The 14,439-nt window shown below is 40.6% G+C and overlaps 1 protein-coding gene across 3 annotated transcripts in view; it reads left to right on the top strand.

Moving 5' to 3' along the window:
* dennd2b (DENN domain containing 2B) overlaps positions 1 to 14,439 on the top strand; it is a 64,081-nt gene that overhangs the window by 21,260 nt on the left and 28,382 nt on the right. For 2 of the 3 annotated variants that reach the window (XM_079867182.1, XM_079867181.1), the window contains exons 3-4: positions 2,839 to 4,086; positions 11,357 to 11,493. In XM_079867182.1, the coding sequence (XP_079723308.1) occupies positions 2,839 to 4,086; positions 11,357 to 11,493 (1,385 nt within the window). Of the gene's footprint in view, positions 1 to 1,477; positions 1,690 to 2,838; positions 4,087 to 11,356; positions 11,494 to 14,439 lie in introns of those variants that run through there. The other variant, XM_079867183.1, reaches the window with a different exon arrangement.

The raw sequence follows: 14,439 nt of genomic DNA, 5'->3' as shown, positions 1-14,439 counted from the left end.
GTGGTTGACATTGCCCTCAAGACCCAGAAAGAGCCAAACCAGCTCTGGCATCCCACTCGGTCCATGTGTGGCCAGACCAGCTGGCTTCCCCAGAGCTGGCCTTGTTTTTACTGGCCCTGTCCGGCCTCTCAGAGAACCTCGTCAGACCACAGACACAAACTCATGGCGGATTCAATGAAAGCATTCTCAAACTGATGCTTTTCTTTGAGCAAAGGATTTTACATGAGCCTAATACTGCAGTTATAAAAACAATAATTTATGCTTTGTTGGAGTCTTCATCCAGACGGTTGTGGAGACATATTTAGATATGCAGTGTTATTCTATAGAAAACATCTGACCAAAGATTATATAACTTTAATTGTGCTATAAACACCAGCCTTGATGCAAAAAGTGTCCTCCTAAACAATATCCTCCATTACCTTTTGACAGATTTGGCATAGATCCTCCCCTTTGATTAGCCAGGATAAGACTTTTTTTTTTTCTCAGGCCGGGGATCCATTGTAAAGGTTGAACCTAAAGAATCTTCTTTAACACACATTACAGTCAGACTCAGATATGACATTTTCCTGTCACCTTTTCATGCAAAGAGGCCTACAGCTTTATCTTTCGAGGAAGTATTATACCCTTTTCTTTAATTCCCTTCTGAATCAGCTCTTTTGTGTACATGATTTTGAAATACAAGTTTATTATGCCAGTAATGATGAAAGATTTAACTCAGCTGAAGATACCATAATATCATGAAAACAGCTGTGATGCTTAATATTTTCTTTGAAAGCCATGCCAAAAGAACAGCATTAATGTGAAATAGATTTTTTTGGAACAGTGTAAAAGTCTTTACTGTCACTTTTGAACTATTTAATGCATCCTTGCTGAATAAACATTTATTTATTTAAAAAAATCTTACTGACCCCAAACTTTTGAACAGTAGTATATATGTTTTTATATTTATATTAAATACTTGTTTTTTTTAATCATATTTGCCCTTCTCTACTGTAGATGGTAATGTAGAATATAGTGTTTTCTTTTTTCTTTTTGATAAAGTAAAATTGATTTTATAGAGTTAATGCCTGTGTTGGGTGAACCTTTTGACAATTTAAAACAGAACTGTGTTTGGTATGTAAAATTAATTAGATTTTTTTTGAAAGTTGGGAACAACAGATTGTGCAAGTTTGTCTGCTTGTAATATTTGGTGGTGCTGTATATTGTACTGTAAATGTTGGGGGATGACTGTACACTTATTTCCATGCAACACCTGCGAGACTGCAGGTGGGCATGGTGTTTCTCTCCCCTTTTTCATGGGAAGGGCGTTATGGTGAGGTTTTTGGTTGATCTGTCCCAACCTGCACCCTGGTTCATACTCTTGGCTTCCTCCCAGCTTCAACTTGTTATTCTAACCACCGCTGTGACATCAGATCTGCCTGCCTCAATTTCACTGAGGTGTGGGCCAAGTCAATTTCTAGTTCCTGGAAGCTCATGAGCGGCATTAGATTTTGAGGTGGATGAGAAAGCGTTTGTATGTCTGAGGAGACTGAAATGAGGTCAGCAAGGTCTTTAATATCATTGCTCAGCAGTGAGAAGTGTCTGATTGCTGAGTGAACAATCGGCCTGAGGATGCCATGTAGGCAAAGAGAAACAAACAGTTGCTACAGAGGACATGCGTCTAAGAAAAAAAGCTGAGGGTTAGTGAGGGTGAGTTCATTTATATCCCTCAAGTTTAATAGTTTCAATGTTTTTTGTTTGGGAGGTCCATATAAATGTTCTTCAAAATGATTGTGTGGAATGATTTGTAATTCTGTTTACGTTGGCTTGATGTGAAGAAGTGGGGATTTCTTTAAGACTGCAAGGGAAGCTCAGCTTCCCCTATAATGTCAAAAAATTAATGGTCAAATATGTACTATTGTGGTAACATTTTATTGACTAAAAATGCGTTAGAACACGTTCATCTCGAAGACGAGTTCGTTCAGAATCAGCTACATATAGCAGGTCGGCTGACTCGATTTCCTTCTCATACATTCCTGTAGCGTCACATTGCACTTCACTGTTGAAGCCTAGCATCCATTGACTTCAATGGGGCTGCTTTGAACAGTTTTTTTCAGTGCTTCGAAACTAGACGGTCATTGGATAAATGCTGCGATTAATGTCCCGGCCACGGATGCTCAGCGTCTCTGGGGGTGAATGGAGGAGTGGGTTGGCCTAGACTCCGGGCTTCTGCGTGATGATTGGAGGGTCTGTCGAAAGACTGCATCTCCTTTTGATTGACAGCGATTTTGTACTATAAAAAGTTGCTGGCGCTGAAACTATTCAAGCTCAGTCCCATCGCGGATTTTGCAAGTGTAGTCGAAAGACAAACTGCTGCAACCTATTTCTTGGTCTGCTGGCCATTGAGAGGACACTGGTCAAGTCACTGGAAAAGACGCCTAGTTGGTATGACAAGGTCACAGAGCATTTTCTTGAAAAGGAACGTAGGGCAGAATTTACGTATAAATAAATGGACAATTTTTTATGATGTAGGCCGAAAATGAGCTTCCCCTCTTTGAAAGACCAGCAGCCGCCACTGATGTGAAGGATTCTATACCGCCAAATTTATGTCAGGTTGTTGTTCTTTCCCATATTAGACAACTAACATTTCCTTTTATCTGAAATCATTTTTAAAGTTCTCCTTTTGCATTTCTTGTAGTATTATGTTACTTGTTCTGATTATAACACATTTTGTAGTAACTAGTATTTTTTTGTGTTCTTATTCATAGTAAGTGTTTGTGAGGATATAACACTCTTATGTGCCAAGCATACTTTTTTTTAGGATTTCTTAATCTTTCTGCTGATTTACTTTTGTTTCAGGTGTCAGTCTGTGTCCTCACCTCCAATTCTTACTACTGGAAAAGAGCCAGGCTCCTCTCATCTCACTGGCAGTGAGGACACCAGTCAGCCAGGAAGGTACGCTAAAGCTGACACTAAACTCTGGACCCAAAAGAACTGGAGCTGTAAGACTGCCAACTTGAGGAGTGGCGCCTCTCTCTCCACTGACTTTGAATGTCAAAGCAGGCTCACCAAATCTAGGAGCATTAGCTGTCTGGACAAGAGGCTCACCATCCATAAGCCACCAAGCAGTGATAACCAGGATCAGAAGGAGAACCAGCCACAACAGACCCCCCCTGTGGGGGATGGATTGAATACTGGACCCCTCAGTACTCTTTCAGTAGGACCTACCACCAAGCTTGGGCACAAGCGCACACTCTCACTTAGTTGTACTGGGACCTGCGCCTCATCCGTCGCCATACGCAAAAAGATCTCGGAATGGGAGGGTCGGAAGGTGGCTCTGCCTAGGATGAGCCTTTGCCTGGAGAAGAGGCCTGGAGGTGGGAGCGAGGGTTGTCCAAGTCTGCTGTCCTCACCCTGCAGCGAGAAGACCTTTGACTTTAAGAGTGTGAGGAGGATGAGCACAGCATTTTCTGAGTGCTCCTACCCTGAGACTGAGGAAGATGAGCATGTATCGGATCGAGAAGCTCCTCTAAGGTTCCAGAAAAGGCCTTCAAAGACAGAGTCCTCAGGGATTTTCCTCCGCACGCTTTCGGCACGCAAGGAGACCTCAGCCGTGCTCAGCCGCATAAAAAAAATTGAACAGGTATTAAAGGAAAGCCCCTCTTCGTCCCCACCGCAGTATCTTAGCAATTGCTACGGCCTTGACAAGTCCAGACAGAAGTCTTTCACTATCAGTGGGATCGAGGACTTGGACAGCACTTGTGGCAGCAAGCGGAGCAGCATCTGTTCTGTGGCCACAGAACCTGAAGCTTCTCCAGGCTCTGATAGACTTTCTAAGCTCAAGCAGAGATTCAGCATCAGCTCTACCAGATCAGAGAGCCCAGAACTCCCTACTGCACAGGACTCTTCAGGAATTACAGTGAACCCTTTGCCCAAACCCAAACGAACATTTGAGTATGATGCCAACCGGAATCACAGAGGCTTGTTGCCTGGTAATGGACTACCTCCCAACGCTGAATCTCCACCTCCACTTCCTTCCACCCCAGCACCTGCTATAATGAGAAATTCCAAGACAGATGAAAGCTTGCCTAAGAAGACTCAAGATAGGTGAGAAACATGATTATCTTCAACAGTGGATGAATGGCATGCCTGTTCGTATAGTAGTATGTAGCTATTTAGCAGATTAATTTATCCACAGAATCATGTACTGTAACAGATACACAACGTAAGTTGGGGATAAGTGTTTTGCTCAAGGGCACAATGGTGATGGCTCAGGGCTTGCTCCTTGTGAGGACCTTACGTTTACTAACTGTGATGCTTAATAGGTACCTTCAACCTATATAAAAATGTTTAGGAGAATATTTAATTTGATATTTTCCATACAATGCAAGCATACAGTTGCCATGTGCTATATTCCAAGTCTTCAACCATATTTTTGAATGTGAATGAGATATTAGAGCTGTGGTGCAGGGAAAGATTATTAAGAGTATTCTACAGATTATTTCATCAATTAATCGATTAATCGGATAAAAAAAAAGTAGATCCAAGTTAAACAACAGCCTTTAAAATGACTTAAAATACTAATTTATAATAACAAGCAATACAAATTTGTTCAAATAAAGTATCAAAGTAAGTAATGATATGGGTTTTATTGAACAACACTGTTAAAATACACCATGTAAAATAAATTAATGATAACTTATGTACATTACTATAACAAATGCCTGCAGAGGGCGCCAACGGCCTGGTGTTAGTTGTTGTTGCACTATGGCATGATCAAATCCTTAATATTGGCCAAACAACATTTAATTCAAATGTCCACTTAACCTTTAATATTTGGTCAATTCTATACAATAGAAATGCAACAGGCGCTGTAATTTTTTGAAAAAGAACGCATCAAAACATGCAAACTCAGAGCGAAAGTTTAAACTTTTATTTTGAAATCGCGATGAACAACAATTTGCATATTTAGAAACATATTTATGTATTCACCTGTGCTGGCGTAGATTTTACAAATGAGTTACGTTACAAATGTACACATGTGTTCCCAGATGAACGTTAAGCAACCCAAACTCAAAGCATGCAGAAATGGAGTTGGAGAAACCCGAGTTGCTCCACGCTTATAAATGATAACATTGCAACTATGAAACACAAACCGCGTCCGACTTTTTGTGTTCCCAAATGCACGTTATTGGAAATCTAAACAAACAGCATATGCAGATATTGAGTTTGCGTGGAGCACCAATCACTGGGAACGGAGCTGAGGTAATTTTAACATGTAGCCTAATCTGCACGCATGTAAATAATTAAAGCCTTGTGCTATTTATTTAACTGAATCGCAGCCTTTGTGATTTCACAATAGCATTATGCACTAGCACTATTGTAAATTGTAGCCTTAGAAAACAGTGTAATAACGCCAGTGTACGCGCCACTTCCGGTATTTTGCCGGTGACTCGACACGGGTAAATTGCAATTCGAGGATTTTTTAAATCGAGTACTCGTCTTAAATCAAGGAATCGTTACAGCAATACAGCCAGTATCACTAAAGCGATGAAATGTTTGGAAATACTTGAGTAAATAATGAGAGAACTTTTAGGTGAAGTATTATTTAAAACACCATAGCTTTTCCCTAGATTCAGCGGTGTAACTTTTTGTTTGTCTACAATTCTCCATGTTGTTGTAGTACATGTCATAGTACTGTTTTATGGAAATTTGTCATATTTAAACGTTTCTAATATCTAGATGTAAACCTCCAATAAGTCCAAACTAAAGACTAGACAGACAGATTTGTGTTGGAGAAAGAAATAACATGTCAGAAAATGACTGAGAAGCACTGAATTTGTGTACTTCCACTTAGTCGGTTCCCCCACGAACAAGAGATCATTTATTTTTCTTGGATAATGAAGTGTATAAAACTTGTCCCAAGAATGTTGAAAAGGATAAGGACCACAGGCCAAGCATTTGTTTTGTTGATATAGCTCTGGACTTTGAAATATTGGCTTTTGTTTCTTACTTAATAGTCTCTCACAGTGAATTGGCCTCTACAGTTTCACAGATTCTTATGTTACAAATCAAGTAAGCAAAATGAAATTTCCTGTCAGGCATTTGACGGCTAGCAGAGATCAACATGGAGATGCTAGTTTTCTCAGGGTTTCATAATTTTACCATATTAGGTGAATTTGTTGCTATTTCAAATGTTACACAATTGTTCTGTGAATGGCACACATCATCTTTTTCCCTTCTTTTATCTTCACATTGAGATTCAAACTGATACTGCTGAAATAGTCAATGCTATATATTATCCCTATTATTCCAAATTTAGTTAAAAAAAAAAAAGTCCAAAAATAGCATGAACAATAACTTCAACAGTTCCATAAAACACTTTTGAGTTCATTTTTAGAAACCCACCAGTAAAATGCAGAAAATTAAATGTTTTTGGAGGTTCAAAGACCTCAGAGACATTGCTTCATCTCCTCTTGTTAAGTTGATATAACACTGCTTCATGGTGCTGCTTTTTTGGCTTTTTTGGCTTTTTTGAGGGCTCTCATGTTGTTTATAGCTCATATTCCTCATGGCCTTGTGAATGATCTTTGGCACAAAGATTATTTAGCCCAGTTACTGGGTATGGAGAGCTGCCAGGTTCTCGTGATGGAGAACGTCTAGGTTACTAATGTAACCCCCGTTCCCTGAAGGAGGGAACGGAGACGTTACGTCGGACTGACGTCATGGGGTCTCACCTGGGAGCCCATTCACCTCCAAGTGGTAACAAATGAGCCAATGGACATTGGCCAGTGAGATTTGCATGCCGAGTCACACCTACCCATAAATACGGGTATAAATATGACTGTCATTACTCACTTCATTCATGTTTTGCTGAGGAGCTGAGACAGGGATCCTGGCCATTCAACGTCTCCTTCAGGGAATTGGGGTTACTTTAGAAAATAGAAACTTAGATGTTCCCATTCAATCAGTCACGTTCAACGTTAAGTCGGACTGACGTCATGGCGTCCCTATGGAAAGCGCCATAGCCACTGAACTGAGTGTTGGAGACGCAGATACTGACAAGCTGCCGCATGCCCTTTTGGCAACTGCTCTCACAATATAGTAACCTACCCAGCACCCCAAGTAAGCCCGAGGGGAAGGCCTCCATACCATTCGGGATGAAAGGGACAGGACTTACTGTGGGAATGGTCATAGCTGCTGTTCTTTTATTGTGACATTTCATGGGGAAGAGTGCTTTGGATTTCAATTCCCATTGTTCCCAGCCATAACCAATGTTGGTAACGCTGGGGAAGCATGCCCAATAACAAAAGAGGGGAACACTACAGAGAGACCACAGCCTGCCCGAAGGGAGGTAACGTGTGGAGATTATACATATGGATTGACCCGTGGGGCAGTGCTTCATATGGAAGATCTCTGCAGTAGCAAGTAGGCGCTTATATCCCCCTGTTAGAGGGGAATGACGCCGCAAGCGAGACACCGAGTGTGTTGGGTGTGTTTGTACCCAACACACAGGAAGAGACTGGCTCCACTTGGAGATTATAGAATCTCGCAAATGTGTTAGGTGTCACCCAGCCCGCAGCTCTGCAGATGTCTACCAGAGACGCGCCATGCGCCATTGTCCGAGAGAAAGCAACACCCCGAGTGAAGTGAGCTGTCACCCTAAGGGGGCATGGCTCCACATCTATCCTGTGGGTCAACCTCTGTTTGGAGACAGCCTTTCCCTTCTGCTGGCCTCCAAGCAGACAAAGAGTTGCTCTAAGCTGAAGCACATATCCGGGTCGGGGTCTCAGGATGGTGTCAGACAGGGCCGGCCCAAACTCTAAGCACGATTCGCTCACTGAAAATGCCTGCAGGTCCCCCACCCTCTTGAAGGAAGCGAGCACGGTCAGGAACTGTCTTTAAAAACAGGATTTTGAGCTCAAATGACTCTAGGTGCTCTATGGAGCTCTCTGTAGACCCGAAAGGATGACTTAGAGGTCCCAGGAGGGTATGATGTGCGGCTTGGGAGGATTTAACCTCCTGGCACCTCTTAGGAACCTGATGATCAGGTTGTGCTTTCCCAGTGACCTGCCATCAATGGCATCGTGATGTGACAGTTCTCGATCGCTACAACGGATTTTAAATTGCAGCGAGCCTATGACTGATTTCCGTCAATTGCAGGGTTCCCATCTGTCCTTAATGTAATAAAGGAGCCTTGCATGTCCTGATTATATTGTCTGCTATGTTTGCAATCTAGGCAATTGGTTGATGAAACATTGATTAAAATTAAGATACAAAACGAAATTCACTTTAAAGAAAGGCTTTATACAAAACAAAACATAATGAAGTGGTCAAAATCATGTCTGACCCACTCCATATGTCTCCCAATATATTGCGCATCTAATGATGCTATCTTACTCATGCTGTTCACTTTTCATATAATCAACATAGATGAAATTAAAAAATAACATTATATTATTTAAACATACATATGAAACTAAATGTGTTTTCTTTAATGGCTACAGTACAGAGAAATTTAATGTTGGAGCAGAATTTGAGCGAACGCATTTTACCAGTGAGCATATGGGGGAGGGGTGCGATTTTCAAATAATAATCGAATAATTCCCAGCGATCATTGAATATTATTTTCGCTTGAAATGCCCATCCCTACCATAAATGCACTTTTTGATGTTGGTGCTTTTAGTTTCCCTCTTCTGTTCAGTGTTAACAGGTTGAGTTAGAACATGCGTTATAATTTCTTATTATAATGCTCAGGTTAAAACTGAATTTATTATTATTATTATTATTATTATTATTATTATTATTATTATTATTTTGTCCAGGGTATAATGGCTAGGTAAAAAACAGATATTATATTATATTATATATTTTGTGATATTGGCTCACTTTGCGGCAAAAGCTCTGTTGGGTATTTATTTGAGAAATAAAAACTTGTGTTAAAGTTATGCAAATGGTTAATTATTTGTATGACTACATCACAAAGAGTCAAGTCTTGTAAAAATATTAGATTGAAAACATGAAAATTTCATAAAAGTGTGTAAATAATAGAAATGCAGTTCAAAATGGCCTTTCTTTAAATGCAAATGTTCTTTGAGTATTTAATTGGTAAAGGTATAGGCTAGCATGTACTCACTATACTCCTAATTACAAGAAGAAAAACTGCTCTTAAACTGGGTGTGTGACAGGCTGTGGAATGGGGTTTGGCCGAGGAAAATGTTACACTCAAGACTTTTTTTTTTTTTTGCTTTAACCCCTGTCCTCCGCTCCAAGCCATCTTTAAGGAAGGAAAGCACAACCAGGCATTTCGGGGCATTTCTGGGGGTCTTCCCACCGGGAAGAACACCACTCAGCAACTCAGCGAACAGACTCTACTCCAAAGCATGAGCGCGCCTCGTAGAGGGGGCTCTCGCTGAAGTGATAGTGTCAACTACCGCTGGCGGTAGGTCACTTAAGTCCTCCGCGTCCTGTCCAGAGACCACACGTGAAGGTTCCAGAGGTCTGGACGCAGATGCCACATAGTGCCCCATCTCTGAGAAAGCAGGTCCTTTCTCAGAGGGATCCGCCAGGGACGAGCTGTCGCAAGGATCATCAGTTCTGGGAACCAGGTCCAGTTGGGCCAGTGGCCCTAGAGGACAAGGTCAGTCACCGTGCACAGTTCCTGCATCAACCCCGGCTCAGAACTGCCCTCGTGCATTGAGTGCTTTGGCCTGCAGGAAGTCCATTGTGTGCAAGGCAGAGATGGTCTGTCCAGCGACACTGTGAGGCTTAGCAGCCAGAGCTGCCATTGTCTCACCGCCAAAGCAGGTGATGGCGATTTACTACTAATCAAGGAACCGGGTTTACTGACGAGATGCGCCTAACAATGTCATGCGATATATTGCCCAGCCCTACATTTTGAACAGATTTTTGTATTAATGTACCTCCATACTGCCAAAGCTCTTCATGCACTTCCGGGAAGAAAGGCACGGGGGCAGGGCGAGGCATTCTTCACGTCGGAATTCCCGGCGGAAAGTTCTCGCTGTAACCCTTGGTCTCCCAAAGTGTTGAGCAGACCCGCAGCTATGCTTTTACACACAAGCGGCGGCTGGGCAACAACAAAGGGGACTCTAGGATTTACGAGAAAGGAGAGTCACGACCCTCGTGCCGACGTGGACATGTTCCCATGTGAGAACATGAACCACCCACGAACGCCATCTCAGCATGCTAGGCATGTGAGACAACGATCGTGGCTGTCAAATGAGGACAGGAAATGACCACATCCAGGAATGCACGGGTGGAGAAATGTCTTCAAAAAGGTCTTTTAGGAAATCTGCTCTTACGCGCCGAAACACAGAGGGGTAAAACGCTGCACTTATTTGTGCACAGCCCTTTCAGGATGTGAATCACAGCTGTATACACCCTCACAACGGCAAGAGAGATCTCCTCAAAATAAGCAATTTTTAGCAATTAAAATGGCTGTTTCTCTGCACAGGAATCCACTTCAGTTGATGGATGACTGTAATGAGTTATCACTGTTCACAACCGCTCAGCTCAGAAGCAAAATATGAATGATGGGTTTTTTAAAAATGGCGGGTGCTGGTGTTTTGCGTGCGTTCGGCCAGTTCAGCGTACACTAATGTCACGGATAGTTCCTATAGTGCTGCTTTAGATCCTACTCTGAAGTAGGAGCTAAATTAGTTCCTACAACTAAAATCGTTCCTAGTTCCTGTGGTGCGAACACGCCCAAAATCTGGTTACTTCCGCTAATAGTTCTAGGAACTATGAAAAGTTTCCTCCGGTGCGAAAGCCCCTTTTGCTACTGCTTGGAGGTGTTTGGGCTCCGACGTAACGTTGAACGTGACTGACTGAATGGGAACCTTGTGTACTGGAGCATTTCTACTGCTCTACAATTGAGCCCATGTTTAACATTCCTGTGGCTGGTCCAGAGTTGACCGTAGGCAAGCAATTAGATTGTGTCATGTCAAACTGCTAATTTGATGTTCCAACTTTTGGTTAGCTTTCTAACCATGTTATTGTGTGTATATTTTCATGCAAATGCATTTTGGCTTCTTTTACATAAACAATAAATACCATCCGATCAGAGGCGGGAACTATATGTCATGTTTATTGAAGCACATTGTTCAATCCTCTCTTGTTGCTTATCATTTTAATTGGTGTCTTCCAGAAAAACTGTTGAGTGATTGGACACATGTAAGATCCTCATAAGTGAAAGATGCTTTCATCTTCTCAGGTGGTCTGGCCTGAATGTGATCATGCAAATAAAAGATGTTTGCCTTAAGCCAAGCTATCAGAACTACTCTTCACTGGTTCAGCAAAAGTCATGTCCAAAGCTGTGATTTTTTTTGTTTATTTTTAATTTTTATCTGTTTTCCAGAGAATCGTGTGAGTCAGAAGATGCTGTCAGTCTACCTTCCTCATACCCGTCCTCACCCACAGAGAATGGCACAAAGAACCACTGTCGGCCCAGCTCCAAGAGCACACTTGAGGAGAATGCATATGAGGACATAGTGGGTAAGAACAGCCAACAGTTGGTGATAGATCCTACTTGCTCCCTTTTGATTGTGTGCTAAAGTTTTAACTATAGCTACGTTTATAAGGACACCTTTTTTTCAGTCGGAATGAATTAATTCGGAATGAATTCATTGATGAATCCGATCGTAGTGTTTACGTCACAAGCTTCAAATCGGAATTGTATTATTTATTTATTTTTTACATGCGCTCACTGCACAAATTTACAATTTCCTGCTGTTTGCGCATATTATTCTCCTAAATTGCTTCTTTTCTTTGATTTCGGGTCCTAATTAGGAGATGACAAGCACATGAACCATTGTGCCATGCAGCTTATATTTATCAAGCAGTAAAAACGCCCCTTCCCACACTCATCTGTGTATGAGAGTCTGTAACAAGGACTAGGGAGAAGTTTACATGTCCTCTCTATCGGATTGCAAAAGGTTTAAACCACCCCCTACAGTTCGAATGAAATTTGGCCAATTCATTCCAATTGACTTGGTTACATGTAACTTTTTTATTCCGACTGTGCTAGTAGTCCGATTACAATCAGGGTCCATGTAAACGCAGCTACTGATGAATATGAAAATGGCTTTGGAAAACTTTTTATTAGTTAGAGATATTTAATTTTATAATGGTATAAAAATATGTATTTTATATTTATCATTTTATTTTTAATTAAAATATTTGATGTATTTTATATAAACACTGTATATATATATATATATATATATATATATAAAATTTATGAATATATGTAAAGATATTAATACAAAATTAAATATGTTTTTATATTTTCAATAATAACAGTTTTTTAATATATATCTTTATTTAATATATTTCAAATAATTTATAGAATAATTATAACATATATAATTATAATAAATAACAAAAACATTTATTTATATAATAATTTTTTTATTTTATATAATAAATGTATGAACGTCATAAATTATAATTTTTTATATATTGTATATATTTTTTCCCTTTCATATTTATCCTTTCATGTTTTTAATTAAAAAACATGATTTTATTATATATTTAAACTTTTTTATTATTTTTTAAAGATTATATTAACTTTTATTTTTTTATATAGCAATAATATATTATATTTTATAGCATTTGTGCTTATTGTGCACTCTTAACATAAGCCCTGGTTAAATTCCCTTTTTTGTCTACTGAAGGTGATGAAGTACTGGCATGTGGCGCTGGCTGATTTTATGTGCTAAATTCCTTCCTGGCAGGAAATAGTCTGTGTGCACTAATGCTCAGACCCTGAGGGGGCTGACATTGTTACAGCATTCATGGGTCTTGCCCTGTGGCCAGACTGTAAATATCTGTCTTGCTATTGCTGATGTGGCTAGGGCATCAGGTGCTGTTAAGAAGTCTGGTTAAATAAGTCTCCAGTTGGCAAATGAGTTGAAAGAGTCAGGGTTTGGTAGGCTTGATGTTTATATGTCATATTGTTAGTTCTACAGCCAATAATAGCCGTTTTCCGACCAAGTAGTTACAGGAACTTAGTTATAGGAACTGTCCACTTCTAAACAGTTCTATGAACTACTCTCCCCCAAACTCGGTTTTGCTGTTTGCGTTCGCACTGGCCAAGTGGCCATAGGAACTGGTAGGAGGGGTAAGGGAGTGAGGCAAGCACGGCGACTTTTATTTTGACGGCGCTGAGAACGCCAGAGCAAACAATGCTCGCATTCTCTGTGTTTATTAGTTAGCGATCTGTCTAACAGTACTGTTTAACATGTTATTAGATAGAATTGTTATAGAAAGTACACAGTATATGAAAAAAAAGTTATTAGCCTATGCCGTGTGGTTGATGTCCAGTGTTGCTAGCTGAGCAGAAATACATAATCATGTTTGACTTGGTCCCCTCAAAGTTGCGTTGGATTTTCTCTTCAGCATAAAGGTTTAGAAGCCCATCTATCACTGTTTTCCATGTTTGTATCTAGTTTCTTGAGTAAATATATAGGCTATAATCTGTGTATATAGCTGTTTTAAAAATGGCAGGTGCTGGTGTTTTGCGTGCGTTCGGTCATCAGCGTACATTAGCGTCACATTAGGAGTTCCTAGAGCTAAAGTCGTTCCTAGTCGGCGTGTTCGCACCGCAGGAACATACGGGTACTTTAGCCAATAGTTCTAGGAACTGTGAAAAGGTTCCTCCGATCGGAAAGCGGCTAATACTGCCTTTGCTGCATGTTGATCTAGAAATTATGATAGCGACTGGGTCAAGGTGGTGCATCAGTCTCTAGCGGTTGGGATGTGGGTGACTCTCAGCCTTTTCCCCATGACAATGGTTCCATTGTTCCAGCGAACACCTCGGGTGTGGGATCAAGCATTGCGGTTGCACATTTTTACGAATGTTGATTAGTTCCAGCTCTAACCACTGAGCTAGGGATTGGTGTAACAGAGTCTGACAGAGGCACTCCAGAAGCACAGAGCTGTGGTTACCACATCAGTCTGTTTTCTCAGGCTGTCACTAAATAACCCAAAGTTTCTGCCCTGTTTCCTACCAAAATATCACAAAAAGTTTCAAATGTAAACAGTATTTATGGTATACATGTTAGCCTACAACCGTCCTTTTAGGTTTAACTTTTGGGCATTTTAGCACAGAGCCTGTCTGGTCTGGTGGCAGTTATGACATATCCCCCATATGCAATGCACATTAGTATAGTGATAATGGATTGGCCAAATATCTCCAGATGACAGGGTCATATTACATTTACAAAGAGATAAATCTCTTGTAGGGAAACATATTTATGTCACAATGATATATAGTCCCCAACAAAGGCTGCTTTCTTCCATTAGTCCTTAAGGCCCCAATATACTCATGGCGAAGTTCTTTTTTGTTCTTCACCTAGGGGTAAAAAGAAGTTTGAAATATCTTTTAGGTGGTATACTGTTAGTGAACATCCCAAAGTCGCCAATGCTACTGTTAAGATG

The sequence above is a fragment of the Squalius cephalus genome (genome assembly GCF_949319135.1).
Source record: "Squalius cephalus genome assembly, chromosome: 3".
NCBI lineage: Eukaryota > Metazoa > Chordata > Actinopteri > Cypriniformes > Leuciscidae > Squalius > Squalius cephalus.
The sequence above is the reverse complement of the archived record's forward strand: the minus strand, read 5'-3'. Positions and strand labels throughout refer to the sequence as shown.